The sequence below is a fragment of the Theropithecus gelada genome, chromosome 11, assembly GCF_003255815.1.
Source record: "Theropithecus gelada isolate Dixy chromosome 11, Tgel_1.0, whole genome shotgun sequence".
In the NCBI taxonomy this organism is placed as follows: domain Eukaryota; kingdom Metazoa; phylum Chordata; class Mammalia; order Primates; family Cercopithecidae; genus Theropithecus; species Theropithecus gelada.
Window position 1 is genome coordinate 62,512,924 of NC_037679.1, and position 15,828 is coordinate 62,528,751.

Below are 15,828 nucleotides of genomic sequence, written 5' to 3' on the forward strand. Positions count from 1 at the left end.
TGTGTGTAAAGAATAAGGAGGTAGCATGACTCTCAAACAGAGATCCAAGGTTTTCTAGGAAATGTCTTTTAACATCCTTCTTATTTTAAAATGTAAAAAACCCTTTACTAGTTATAAAGTCAAAAATACAAAGGAACAAATCTGCTTACACGTAAAGCAACTGAAGCCAAAATGTCGGCACTATGGAGCAGCCCTGCACATAACACTCCACTGACTCACCTTTGCATGGGGTGTGCTTCTATCCCACAGGGTGGCACTGCTCACAATGGGAATGTAGCAAGGGGATTTCTGAAACATTAGAAACAAGGCATTTAGTATCACTTCAGTAATTCTTAGAAAGAAACATTTCCATTCCTGTGATGGTTTCTAGGCAGATCAGAAGCTAATTCTTTCAAACAATGGCTGCTCATCCACTGAGCACCCGATATTGCCCACAGCACTGTCCCAGGTGTTTTGGGAACAATGGTAAGCCCAAAACACAGTTCCCATCCTCAAGAGTCCAGAGGAAGCCATGGGTAGTAACGAAATAATCACACAAATAAATGTAAAATTTTAACTCTGATACATGTGATGAAAGAGAGAGACAAAGTATTTTGAAAATATGGTGATATATTGGGATGAAATAGAATTAAACATTTACAACCTTTGCCATGTGACTTTGCTGTACCTCCCATAGCCTGAAGCCCATCCCAGCTGAGCCCAATGCAGCCATAGTCAACCCACAGGTTCATGAACATAAGTAAGAAATGAGTGTTTCTTGTTGAAAGTCACTTATTTGGAGTTGCTTGGCATGCAGAATTATCACTGTAGACACCTGTGACTGAAACAAATATACAAAACATACAATAGATAAACTCAGGGAGGTCAGAAGAGGTAACCCCTGAGGATCTCACAATGGAAGAGAACAAATTTACTTAACTATCAAACCAGACATTTGATTTGAAACTTACTTGCAATTTTACTTAAAATACCAAACCTTAATAAGATAATATCAGGATTTGTTTTCATACTTCTGGTTTTCAATTCAGTGCTTTTTATTTAGTTAGTTATGCTCCTCAAGGTCTTTGACTTTCTGTTGCCCAATATTTGCTAAAACCAGTCTGTTAAGATTGGTGTCATGAAGGAGAGACCCCCCAAAAATCTATCACCAGGATACAAGTATATGTCAGAAAAACAATGGTGAGTCTGCCACTACCTTTCCCAGAGGTGATTAGAGTCTAAAGCAGAAGGTAGTAACCAAAGAATCACATAAATAAAGTTAAGATTCCAATAACACTAAATGTTCTGAAGGTACAGAAACAGGTGGAGTCAAGGAATATAGATTATGTAGACTTGGGTGAGGGCTAGAGACAGAAACTGAGACAAAAATGGAAGAAGAAACAAGAGCTTCTCTGAGATTAAAGTACCATGATAGAAGAATGGTGAGAAGAGCAGTAGAAGGGGGCCCAAGGGGGAAGAAATAGGTAAAATTACTAGAACTTGGAGTAAATAATTGGGGAGGGTAATATATTTCACAGCACTGAAGCTGAGTAGTGCTACCACTGTGATGCATTTGTACTGCTGCCAAAGACAGGCGGGGTGCATGGGCCCCCCGATATGTCTTCCCATGAGATCAAGAAAATGTGTCTTCTACCTAGTATCCCTGACATCAACTCTGTGCTGGGCACATGGTAAGCATCCAGTCAATGCATTGAAAGAATGCAGGGGAACTCTCCTGTCATCCCAAAAGGAATGTGGTGTCACAGGGTGTGGAGCCAGAAGGAATTCTAAATTGCCAACATTTGCACTTGATAGATGAGGAAACTGCTCAAGATCACACAACTATGTAGTGACAAGCCAGGGCTCAAATTTCAGCATCTGGACTTTGTATTCTACCCATCATCCTCTGTTGGGTTATCAGCACACATGCATAGCCTTCGAACCTCAGCTGCCGGTTTGATTGGAAAAGCAACCCCATGTCTGCAGGGAGGGGAAGGAATTTCATTTACAAAGCAAGAATTACCAGGGGGAAAATCAGGCCCATCCCCATGATGTGCATCTCAGTTCTCCTCCTCCATGGACTTCCTGCCACTCACTCAAACCATGTACATTCACACATGTGGTATCTTCCAAGTAGGCAACCTTTGCCCAGGGCAATCAGCACGAAGCACTGAATGCTGTCCCAAACCACCCTGCTCTGATCCATTTTTTATTTCATTGGAGATTTCTTAGTGCCACTCCTCAGAATTATGCAAGTTGTGGATGGCACAGCAGGGTGGCATCATTCACAGAGACTGTGATGCAAAAACAGTACCTTTTAGGGTAGTTCAGTGTACCACCTGACCGTCTATAGAACGCAGTCCTGAGATTTCTGTTGTCCAAACAACAAGACTTTATGGTAGCCAATAGCCCAAGGAAATCATGTGCATTCTGATTGCCTTGGTTTTTTAATTTTTTATAAAGCATTATTGAGATAAAGTTTATGTACAAATAGCTACATATATTGGACATATCTGCAGGAAGAAAGAACAATTAAGGAATGGGAGTACCTTAGAAACCTTTACCTTGAACTTTTAAGCAAGACGAGGAGTCCAGAAAGAAACAGACTAGGAGTACAGGTAGAATTTCCTGGTAAACAAAAAAGCTATTGTAATCAACAAGGCAAAAATAAATAACTAAAAAGCTTGAAAGAATAAAGTAGCTGGGATATTCATTGCCAGTCATTAACCTGATTTTCTAATGAATATGGTATTAGGCATTCATTAACAATCATTTGTGTTTATGTTGAACAGTGGATGTATAATGAAGGTTGGTAAATGAAAGCAAAATTAAACCAGGGAATTTTGGACACTTATAAAGCAATTAACTTGTTTGGCAGTAATTACACATTGAAAGCTAAATCAAGTGCATTTAGAAAGCCACAAGAGTCGCCACATAAACCAGAGGTGCTTTGCTCTAAAATAATAGAAAAGCCTCTCTTTCTTTCCAAATGAAAGAGAAAGGCAAAAGTATGGTATAAATGACAAACAAGGCTCAGGTCTAATGAAAAGAAATACGGTTACAGCCCATATGTTAGAGAAGAGGCAAGTTATGAAAAAATAGGACAGCTCAGCTAATTAAAGGAGGAAAAAAAAAGCCTTTTGTAACAACAATGATGTGAAAACAGGTGGTATGTGCTAGAGAGTTGAGGTTTTTGTTCTGTTCACGCTCATAGGCATGCACACACATGCAAGCGCACACACACGCATCTATACACTTGAACCACCTAATAGGTGCGTGAAGAGTAAAAACTGAATCCACCATCAGGTCCTTGGAAGGCCACAATATCTCAGTAGCAGGTCTTTGTCACTGACGATTTTGTAACATGATTCTCCAGATGAGTGTTTGACCACAGCCTTTTATTCAACCTAGCGCATGGCATTAGAGATCAGTCATTGAACACTCTCTGGGACTCTGTTATTTAAAAAGGAGGAGGGAATAAGGTACTATGGAAGATACAAAGGCGAGACCCAGGGAGAAACCATGACTGAACTGGTGATAAAGCAAAAGCAGTAAACATAAAATTTCATGCATCTACAAGATTCATCAACAGAAATGTTAGTATAAAAATGCATTTAAAATCCAATGAAGCTTTCAGATAAGGAATGAATTTTCTCAGAATTTTCAACCCTACAATATACTAGCCAAGAAATGCTACAGAAGTGCTGTTTTTGTGTATCTGTGTGTGTGGAGGGGCATGTTCCAACGGGATGATAAGGCTGGAGAAGGGAGTCTTCAGATGAGCCCAAAGGTCTGAGCAAAGGGATAAAGTTTTTCAAACTGGAGTCTTGATCATGCTCCTCAAAAAGATCTGAAGATTCATGACCTCTTTCTGTCTGACAAATACCTTCACAAATAGGGAGTTGTAGGCTCTCGAGGGTTAGTAACCAAAAGAAAAGTTCCCAGGGGGATCTATAAAGGGCAGTTGGCTTTGTGGAAACATTTGCAAAACGCTTGGGTGTCAACTATGCTGAAAGCAAATACTTGCTTTGCCTCTAAGATTGGAACAGAAACCAGGAGATAGCTTTTGAAATCCTTGCTTCAGTCATTAAACTGCTACCAAATAAAAAAAAAAAAAAAAAAAAAAAAACATGTTTGCCTTGATGTGGGATAGTGCATTTCTTTCTAAAGAAATAGTCTCTTTAAAATGATAATCATTCTCTATCCAAGCAGAGGATCAAGACATTAAGATGAAATACTTGTTTCTCACTTATTGAACCCGTTTTAAATATTTAGGTTGTCTACTTAGTTCTAATCTAATGTGGATTGTTTCACTTGCAGTTAACTTGGTTAGAAAATTACTGCCTGATTTTGGCCAAGATCTCATCGATATACCAATGTTCTATTTCATTCTCTTTGCAACAGACCCAATGCCATTCCCTGAGACATCATAGGCAAAGGCATTTAAATATCAATAAATTCAGGGAATACATTATTCTTAAAGGCACCTACTACTAATCCAGGGCTTCTTACATTTTACTGTACATCCAAATCACCTGAGGAGTAGCTAAAATGCAGATTCTAATTCAGGAGGTCTAGAGGAGGGCCTGAGATTTTGGTTTTATAGCAAACTCCCAGGTGTTGTTGGTTCTGGAATAGCAAGGTACTGATCTACTGATCTTTGTAGATAGCTGCTTTCAAGAGGTTATACGGTCAAGACAAGACATAACTGAAGCCCTGGAAAGAGATCAGTTCTTCTCCAAGAAGAGACCTGGATAGCGCAATGGATCAGAAATTAAGCAATAGAGGAATATCCATTAGAGATGAAACATACAAGGAAGGGGTCTGGTCACCACTGCTTCTAATCATCTATGTTTCCCAACTGCCATGGCTTTGCCGACACTTTTCTCTCCACCTGTCCAGATGTTGAGATTAAGACAATGCAGCTTATCAAATAGTTATTGGTTTGCCATGTACTATGTTCAGTACCAAGGATACAAAAAAAAATGAAGCATAATGCTCCCCTGGTGCAATTACAACATAGCAGGATAAAGACTGTGAAAATGGATGCACAAGGTACCGGGGAGCTCATCTACCAGACCTGAGGAGAAGATTTAGACAAATGTGAAGAATCAGTAAACACTTCTTGGAAGAGATGTCAGCTGAGCAAGATGTTAAAGAAAGAGCAAAAAGAAAAAAAAAATCCAGTTGAAAAAGAATAAGTAAAAGTAATGTTAATAGAGGGTCAGCATGGGGAAAGTGTAGACTGAGAGAACATTCTGACTCTGCTATGAGCTGCTGCCAGGTCAAATAGTAGATGTGCCCTGTAATAACTCCGTTTATCCTCCACCAAAGGACATTGAGAGCCAACAATTTTTATCCTTATTTTGTAGATGAAAAATCTGAAGCCCACAGAACTCAATGACAGCCAAGGCAATATCACTGCGTAAGTGGTTGGAGTTGCGATTCCAAGGTGAGCCTTCCTAGTCATAAAGTCTGCAGACTCTTCACAGTGTTCAGGTGTCTCCCATCAGGATGACTACAAAGGAGGAGGGCATGAGACAGCCAAGTGATTGAAAAAAAGAGATTGGCATTGTATTTTTACATAATGATTTTAATTTTTATTTTTCTTCCTTCAACTAGTATTTTGTTTAAATACACAGAAAAATACAGTAGACCTTTGACCAACACATGGGTTTGAACTGCGCAGGTCTACTAATACAGTGATTTTCTCCCATATTTGCCACCCCTGAGACAGAAGGTGAACCCTCCTCTTCTTCTCAGCCTACTCATTGTAAAGACAATGAAGATGAAGACTTTCATGATGGTTCACTGCTACTTAACAAATAGTAAATACATTTTCTCTTCATTATGATTTTCTTAATAACATCTTTTCTCTATCTTACTTTGAGAATACAGTATACAATATGTATAACATACAAAAATATGTGTGTTAATTGTTTCTGTTATTGGTAAAGCTTCCTGTCAACAGTAGGCTATTAATAGTTAAGTTTTGGGGGAGTCAAAAGTTGTGCATGGATTTCTTATTGCACAAGGGCAACTGCACCCCAACCCTCATGCTGTTCAAAGGTCAACTACAATTCATCCCAATCCCATAGTGATTTAAGATTTTAACCGCCTTGAGGAAGGCCTCCTGTTGACAAAGAATTTTGTACCCTTTAGACAAATGAGGTTTCATTCTTGCTCACATGCTTTAAAAGGTTGAGATTTTGAAAAATAAGATCAGACAGTAAAGGCTGAGACTGGACCAAGGGAATTGTGGACAAAGCCACAGCTAGCCCTATGGAGCCTTCAGGCAAAGCACAAAATAATTATTATCATCATCACAGTAACAATGGCACGCCCCTCTTGGCAGATAAGGCCCCATGGTAGCACTTAGTCTAGCCATTAAATGCACCAAAATTTTAGCCTCTTCCTATCCCCTTGGCTTGGAGTCTTGTGTAAGGTATACCATCCAAACTTACATGGTGGTCCTGATTGTGGGCACCTTCCCCTGGAGTACATAGTATATAGTGAATATAGAAACTAGATTCTGGAGAGTGACGTGGAAATATAGGCTGTGGGTACAGTAAACACCATTTTTAGGAATTTAACCATGCATGAGAAACAAGAGATGGAGCAGCAGCCAGATAGAGCAGCAGGGTCAAGTGTTGACTTTTTCTCCCCCTAAATAATCAGAGAGATCTGGGAAAGCTTAGAAACAGAGGAAGAGGATGTGGAGGTGAGGAAGTAGGCTTAACACACACAATAGTCAACTTTAAATTCAAAAGCATCAGCTCTTAATTCTAATCTTCTCTTCAAGGAAAACAAAATCATCTAGGAGGAAAAGTTTCTTTTTATCTAAGAAGATATAAACCTGATTCCTCTCTCAATAAGTACCAAGTCTCAAATTTGAATAAAATAACTAATTATTTGTGTATGATTATAAAACTGATTCCTCAATTTGTCATTGACAGCCACTAATTTCAGAAGCCCAAGAGTAACAATGGGAAAATGGATTTTTAACCTATAGAGTATATAGATTATTGCATTTTATTAAAGTGTAGCTTGTAGACAAGCTTCTTAAAGTTTCAACAAACTGTTCAAAACCAAAAACTGTATATTTTTTGTCATCTCCTGTTTTAACTGTCTCCTAGCTGAAAGCACAAAAGCGCATCTGCTGGTAACTCTTCCCTTCCTCTGGTAGCTAAAAAATCCAGGAGATGAACAAGTTATATTTGATGTATCCATACATTAGCAATTTCATTATAAATAAATGATCATAATTTTTAAGCATAGATTAACATAGTAAACTCTTTAAAAGATTAACCTTAGTAATAACCAACAGGAATAAAGAGGGTTAGCATTTTAGTTAATCGCATATTTCATGTTTTATCATGGTTACCATTTCAGAAGACTCATTGAATTTTTAGGAACCCGCCAGTCTAGTCAAAAGAAATCACAAATCCTTAACTAACATATGCTAACTTTTCTTTGAGGAACAAAAGAAGCATCTTTGTTTGTTCCTCACCAGCAAACACTGAGCCATCTAAAAGGAGTCCTTTCAGTGGTAATGTTAGCAGGGAAATTCAATTGTATTTAATTAAGTTCTTCCCCCAAAAACTGCACACAGAAGCATCAAAGAGGTTATCAGAGGTCAGATGCCTGTCATGACTTTCTGACCCTCCCAAAATGCAAAATAAAAGATAGTGGTATCCCTGCTGGTAGGATGGGCTTCCACATTTGTGTCTCTCCCTTTCTGCTTTAATTTAATAGCAATCAGCACAATATGGCTGCTTTTTTCTGAACAATAGGACGGGCAGAAGTTAGATTTACAACGCTGCAAGGGGGAGGATAGGAGACAAGGGAGGCTCACTATGGCTTTTAAGGTTCAATAAGAACATCACTTTGATACCCATAAAAAAAAAAAAAAATTTGAAAATCTATTTAACATTCATTGTGGCCAAAAATGGACAGATGTGCACTTCTCAAATCTCGTAGTCTAGAATTATCTTAAATTGTCAACTTTTTAATAGATCTTTTTTTAAGATGGGTATGCAGATAAATAAGACTTCTTCCTTACCAAAAAATAATTATGATATCGTGTCATGCATCTAGCAGTTCCTTGACTTTAAAAGAATGTATTATTTTCATCATGATTTTTATTTTCTAAATTTTGTAATTTTCACAAGTCTACTAACAATCTTATATTGAGCACAATATACTAAGATGGTCAGAAGTACAAACGTGTTTTATGAAACCAGGGAAAAGTTAATTAACCCAAATGTTATTTAGAGTCTTGAATGTCTAATTGCAAATGAATCCCAGACATGGAACTTACTTCCTGAGACATTTCATATTTAGGAAATTACATTTCTAAGTGACACTGTAAGGAGAATCTCAGAATCTGGGGCCCAGAATACATCTTAAAGATCATTTAATCCAACATGCCAGCTGATGTTTGAATTTCCCCCATAACTCTCCCACCCCACTGCCATCCAGTCAGTAGTTGGATAATTCTGCTAAGACTTCAAATTCACTGTTTCTTGCAGCCACTCACTTCCAGGGAGACACTATTTTCAGAAGCAAAAATTGAAAAGCCTAAACTAAAAGGAGCCTTAATTTTGAGGTCAAGAACCCTAAGTGTTAATCCTGCTTCTCCAATCAATTTAGGATCTTAAGTAATCCATTTAATCTTCTCTGTGCTTGTCTGAAAAAGAAGCAAAAATATTTGTGTGATCATCTGTGAGCCAAGATCCTTGTGTTCCAATTTGTGTGTTTTCTCCTACAGAATTTTTAAGTCAGGACAACTTAAATGCCAACTCACACCAAGTGGGGAGGGGCTCCCTGGAGACGCTTCCAGGTTTCACAGGAAAGAGGCCCTGACTGACGGGCATGATTGTCATGGCCACAAGCAAGCCCCAGGATGGATGGGGAATATCTACCCATACTTCAACCACCTTTGTTCTAGGTAATGCCTTGGAAAGAGCTGCCAGAAGAACATTTGAACTGTATCTTTATTCCAGCAAGAATAGCATGGAAAGCAGGGCAGGTGAGAACAGAGGAGTTATTCCCAGGGTGGTTCTAGTCTTAGGGATCAGAGAAGTCCCACTTTTGTCCTTTCAGACAAGCAAATCAGATTAAAAGTAGAAGACTCTGTATGTTCACATCTATTCACACTCTTGAAAGCCAGCCACAAGGAAAGCAGGAAGAGAAATCAACGGTTACTGAGCACATCCCAGCAACTGTATGGAGTAGGTACTGTCGTCTCTATTTAGATAAAAAAGCTGACTGAAAGATTAGATGATAAGTCCAAGGATACTCAGTTACCAAGCAAGGAGGATTTGAACCAAGATGTGTGCTCAAAGTGCCTCCAAATATACCCCAATAACTTTTACTATTATTCTTAATTTCCTTCAAGACATGTGTACAGAAAAATACTAGACAGCAGTTGTTTCCACCCTCCCTTGTCCACGCTGTAGTGCATTGCACACCTGCAGATTCATTTGCCAGCCTTATCATCATATCAAGCTAATATGTAGCTAGCTAATTTGCTATATATAAAAAACTATCTCTTTGAGTAATAACATTATTCTAATAGAACTATATAGCTAATTCTATTAATATTTTTAATATGCAAAAGCTTTAAAAATCATAATCAAAAGGGAATTTACTGTCAATTTTATTAAGCAAAACTGTAGCAGTGTATTCTTACCATGACACTCTACTTTTTTTCATTTGATATAATGTTGTCAGATACAATAGAGTTACTATGCAGAAGTGAAAGCACAGAAAGTAAAATTGTGATACAAACAATCATTGCTATAATCTGAATGTTTGTATCTCTCCAAAACTCATGTGTTGAAATCTAATCCCCAACCCCTTAATACCATGTGTTGTTATTAAGAAGTCGGGTCGCTGGGAAGTGACTAGGTCATCAGGGTGGAGCCCTCATGAATAGGATTAGTGCCCTTATGAAAAAGAAACCCAGGGGAGCTTGTTATCTCCTTCTGCCATGGGAGGAACACAGAAAGAAGGCATCTCAGCGGCAGAAAGCAAGCCCTCACCAGACACTGAATCTATTTGTGCATTGATCTTGGACTTCCCAGCCTCCAGGACTATTAGCAATAAATGTCTGTTGTTTATAAATTACCCTATCTAAAGTATTTTGTTACAGCATCCTGAACAGACTAAAACAATTATGTATACATGCGTGCACATGCATGCACACAAACACACACACACACACATAGAGGGAGACAGGCAGAGAGAAAGAAATTGACTTAAAAAGTTTATTTGAAGGCTGTACCATACTTCTACTCTAAATATAAGTTATAGAGGAGCCCAAGATGGTTACCAATGCAATGATCACTGGCAACTAACTATAGTGATCTGAGTTTGTAGAGCATAAAGTAAACTACACTCAACAAAGGTGCCACATCAGGACTTGCAATCAAGGCAGCAAAACACCATCTGATAACCCAGGATAAAGCACATTTTCTGAAACTCTTTCTGAAGACTCACATTTTAACTGAGTTTAAATTTTTAACCTTGGAATCAGCACAAGTAAAATGTCATAGTTCAGAACTGAAATGAGAAATATATTGAACACCCAGCCCATTTTTATTAAACCGCATTTCAACTAAACACTAAGATTGTTTTAACTCCACTAAACAGTAATAACCAAATAAATAGTATTGTGATATACACACGTACGATGGTGTTTATCAGGTAAACTGGAATAAAATTTGAAAGAGACAGCCAGGTGCTATGGCTCATGTCTGTAATCCCAGCACTTTGGGAGGCCAAGGCAGGCAGATCACCTGGGGTCAGGAGTTCGAGACCAGACTGGCCAGCATGGCAAAACCCTGTCTCTACTAAAAATACAAAAATTAGCTGGGCATGGTGGTGGGCACCATGCTACCAGGAAGCTGAGGCAGGAGAATCGCTTGAACCTGGGAGGCAGAGGTTGCAGTGAGCCAATATTGCACCACTGCACTCCAGCCTGGGTGACAGAGCGAGACATCATCTCAACAACAACAACAACAACAAAAACACATTTGAAAGAGATTAATGTTCTGTATCAAGGAACAAATGTGGCTTTCCTTTTGCCATGGGAGGATGTATCCTGTTCACGATGGGTAAAGAATGGACCCTGGAGCCTGACATACTTTATTCACCTCTTCCTCCTTTTGCTAGTTCTGTGATCTTCAGTAAATATTAACAAAAGCAACCTTTTATCAAACACCCACTCTGTTCCAGACATTTTACGTGCATTGGCTCTTTTAATCACAGTCATAGATATGAGAGAAAATGATGAGTGAAACAATAATATAAACAAATACGATCCAGTTAAATTTGTTTTTCTTTAGAAATAAGCCATCTTAACAATGGAAAAGGCAGTCATCCCCTAGCATGAGAACCAAATATACAAGGACAGTGGGGAAAAAAAACCAAAGGTCAGTTTAAAACCAAATGGTGTCTATGAAATGTAATGAAAGTAAGCAAATAATTCTTGCATGATTTTGACCACAGAAGCATAGTAAGAGCTGTGTGCACTTGGTTTCTTCAAAAAGGGGATAGCATGGCTAGCAATGAATATGGCCAAGGAATGTGTGACGATATGGTTAGAAAGGTGGTGATAAATATGCCTACTCTGATCAAAAAGTGCAGCCCTGCAAGACTGCCATACACATTGTACAGACCTCCTCATAAACAGTCAAAAGAGGAGATAAATAAAAATATTAATGTTTAAGGGGGAATAATTTGTTTAAATTTTAAATTCAAGCATATATGTTTGAAAACTTCTAGATATTATAGACTCCTTTCTTTTCTTGCAGATTCTAGCCAGGGCAACGAAATTAATGCATTATATAACTACACGTTCACACTATCTCACCTGTCCCTCAAAACAGTCAACCCTACCACTAGATGAAAACATGGGACTGAGATACCAAAGCCATTAGGCAGCCTGTTCCTTGATGGTTTCCACTTCTGGGAATGTAGGACATTGCCAGAGAAGGAACAGCCAAAGAGGTTATGGCCTAAATTTTCTAGGCAAGGAAGCAAGTCCTATACCCAGTCAGACATCACACCTGGTAAGAAGTGATAAATTGGGGTCTCATCCCAGAACCCCTGAATGCAAAGCTCATGCCTCCCTCACTTTACTCCCCAAAGCAAGTCCGTATCAGTTAGTATTTCCTCTGGCACATCATACGCATATAGCAGATATAGCTCACTGATTTGTTTTTTCCAACTTTTATTTTAGATACAAGGGGTACATGTGCAGGTTTGTCACGTGAGAATATTGTATGATGCTAAGGTTTGGGATACAGATCCTATCACCCAGGTAGTGAGCACAGTACCCGATCGGTAGTTTTTCAACCCACATTCCCCAACTTCCTCTCCCCTCTAGTAGTCCACAGTGTCTATTGTTCCCAAATTTATATCCATGTGTATTCAATATTTACTTCCCACTTGCGAGAATACGCAGAATTTGGTTTTCTGCTCCTACATTAATTCACTTAGGATTATGGCCTCCAACAGCATCCGTGTTGCTGCAAAGGACATAATTTCACTCTTTTTATGGCTGCATCGTATCCTATGGTGTATATGTACCACATTTTTAAAGTCTAATCTACCACTGATGGGCACCTGGGTTAATTCCATGTCTTTACTACTGTCAATAGTGCAGTGTTAAACATAAAAGTGCACATGTCTTTTTGGTGAATTGCTTTATTTTCTTTTGAGTATATACCCAATAATGGGATTGCTAGGAGGAATGGTAGCTAAGTCCTTTGAGAAATCTCCAGACTGCTTTCCACAGTGGCTGAACTATTTACATCCCCACCAACAGTGTATAAACATTCCCTTTTCTCCACAGCCTCACCAGCATCTATTGTTTTTTGACTTTTTAATAATGGCCGTTTTGACTGCTGTAAGATGGCATCTCACTATGGTTTTGATTTGCATTTCTCTGATGATCAGTGATATTGGACATTTTTTCATATATTTTTTGGCTCCTTATATGTTTTCTTTTAAGAAGTCTTTGTTCATATACTTTGCCCATTTTTAATGGTGTTAATTGTTTTTTGCTTGTTAATTTAAGTTCCATATAGATTCTGGATATTTAGCCTTTGTGGGATGCATAGTTTGCAAATATCTTCTCCCATTTTGTAGGTTCTGTTTACTCTGTGGATAGTTTATTTTGCTGTGCATAAGCTCTTTAGTTTAATTAGGTCCCACTTGTCTATTCTTTGTTTTGTTGCAATTGCTTTTGGAAACTTAGTCAAAACTTATTTGCCAAGGCCAATGTCAAGAAGAGTATTTCCTAAGTTGTCTTCTGGATTTTTATGGTTTGAGCTGTTACATTTAAATCTTTGATCCATTTTGGGTTAATTTTTGTACATGGTGAAAGGTGATGAAAGTATCTTCAGCATATAGCTAGCCAGTTATCCAAGCACCATTTATTGAATAAGGAGTCCTTTTCCCATTGCTTGTTTTTGTCAGCCTTGTTAAAGATCAGATGGCTGTAGGTATGTGGCTTCATTTCTGAGTTTTCTAACCTGTTCCATTTGTCTATGTGTCCATTTTTGCACCAGTACTATGCTGTTTTGCCTACTGTATAGCTTTACAGTATAGTTTGAAGTCAGATAGTGTGATGCCTGCAGCTTTGCTCTTTTTACTTAGGATGACTTTGACTATACAACCTCTTTTTTCATTCCGTATGAATTTTATTTTGGTATTTACTCTATTATTATTATTATTATTATTATTATTATTTCAATAGTTTGGGGTAACAGGTGGTGTTTGGTTATATGGAGAAGTCCTTTAGTGGTCATTTCTGAGATTTTGGTGCATCCATCACCTGAGCAGTGTGCAGTGTACTCAGTGTGTAGTCTTTTTTCCCTCACCCATCTCCCACCCTTCACCCCAAGTTCCCAAAGTCCACTGTATCATTCTTATGCTTTTGTGTCCTAATAGCTTGGCTCCACTTATAAGTGAGAACATGTGATGTTTGGTTTTCCATTTCTAAGCTACTTCACTTAGAATAATGGTCTCCAACTCCATTCAGTTTGCTGCAAATGCCATTATTTTGTTTCTTTTTATGGCTGAGTACTGTTCCATGGTGTGTGTGTGTGTGTGTGTGTGTGTGTGTGTGTGTGTGTGTGTTTATATATATCATATACATCATTATAATTTTCTTTATCCACTCATTGGTTGATGGACATTTAGGCTGGTTTCATATTTTTTCAATTGTGAATTGTGCTGCTATAAACATGCATGTGCAAATGTGTTTTTCTTTTCCTCTGGGTAGATACTCAGTAGTGGGATTACTGGATCAAATGGTAGTTCTACTTTTAGTTCTTTAAGAAATCTCCATATTGTTTTCCACAGTGGCTGTACATTCCCATCAGCAGTGTAAAAGTGTTCCCTTTCACCACATCCATGCCAATATCTATTTTTTTTTATTTTTTAATTATGGCCATTCTTGCAGGAGTAAGGTGGCATCACATCGTGGTTTTGATTTGCATTTCCCTGTTAATTAGTGATGTTGAGCATCTTTTCTTATGTTTGTTGGCCATTTGTCTATCTTCTTTTGAGAACTGTCTATTTATGTCCTTAGCCCACATTTTTTATGGGATTGTTTGTTTTTTTCTTGCTGATTTGTTTGAGTTCCTTGCAGATTCTGGATACCAGTCCTTTCCCGGATACATAGAATCGTTTTTCCAGTTCTAGCAAAGAATAACATTGGTAGTTTGAAAGGAATAGCATTGAATCTGTACATTTCTTTGGGTAGTATGGCCATGTTTATTAAATTGATTCTTTCAATCTATGAGCATGGAATATTTTTTCATTTACTTGTGTTGTGTCTGATGTTTTTAAGCAGTGTCTTATAGTTCTTCTTGAAGCGATCTTTCACTACCTTAGCTAGCTGTATTCCTAGATATATTTCATTTTCTTTGTGGCTATTGTAAGTAGGATTGTGTTCTTGATTTCACTCTCATCCTGGAAGTTGCTGCTGCACAGAAATACTACTGATTTTTATACATTAACTTCGCATCCTGAAACTTTACTAAAGTTGTTTATCAAATCTAGGAGCCTTTTGGCAGTCGTTCTAGACACAGAATCATATTGTAAGTGAAGAGAGATAGTTTAACTTCTTATTTTCCTATTTGGACGCCTTTTATTTCTTTCTCTTGTTTGATTGCTCTGACTAGGACTTCTAGTATTATGTTGAATATGAGTGGTGAGAGGGGCATCCTTGTCTTCAAAGATACAGAATGTCAGTCTGGATAAAAAGATAACAATCAACCATCTGTTGTCTTCAAGAGACCTGTCTTACATGTAACAACATCCATGGGCTCAGAGTAGAAGGATAGAGAAAGATCTACCATGAAAACAGAAAACAACAACAAAAAAAGAGTAGGAACTGCTATTCTTATATTAGGAAAAAAAACATACTTTAAACCATGAGAATTGAGAAGGATAATGAAAGACATGACATAATAATAAAAGGTACAATCAAATAAGAAGCCTTAAATATCCTAAATATATACACACCCAACAGTGGTGCACCCAGATTCATTAAACGAGTTCTTCTTGGCCTATGAAATGACTTAGACAACCACACAATACTACTGGGAGACTTCAATACCCCTCTGACAGCATTAGATAGATCATCAAGGCAGAAAACTAACAAAAAAACTCTGGACTTAAACTCAACACTTGACCAACTAACAGACATCTAGAGAACGCTCCACTCAACCACCACAGAATATATATTATTCTCATCTGCACACAGAACATACTCTAAGATCAGTCACATTCTCCGTCATAAAGCAAGTCTCAATTAATTTTTAAAAATTG

At 38.0% G+C, this 15,828-nt stretch overlaps 1 protein-coding gene across 2 annotated transcripts in view; it reads right to left on the bottom strand.

Annotated features, from left to right (window-relative positions):
• The window catches only part of C11H12orf42 (chromosome 11 C12orf42 homolog), a 175,269-nt gene that overhangs the window by 91,595 nt on the left and 67,846 nt on the right, over positions 1–15,828 (bottom strand). For both annotated transcript variants that reach the window (XM_025402685.1, XM_025402684.1), the window contains one exon: positions 220–288. In XM_025402685.1, the coding sequence (XP_025258470.1) occupies positions 220–288 (69 nt within the window). The remainder of the gene's footprint in view (positions 1–219; positions 289–15,828) is intronic.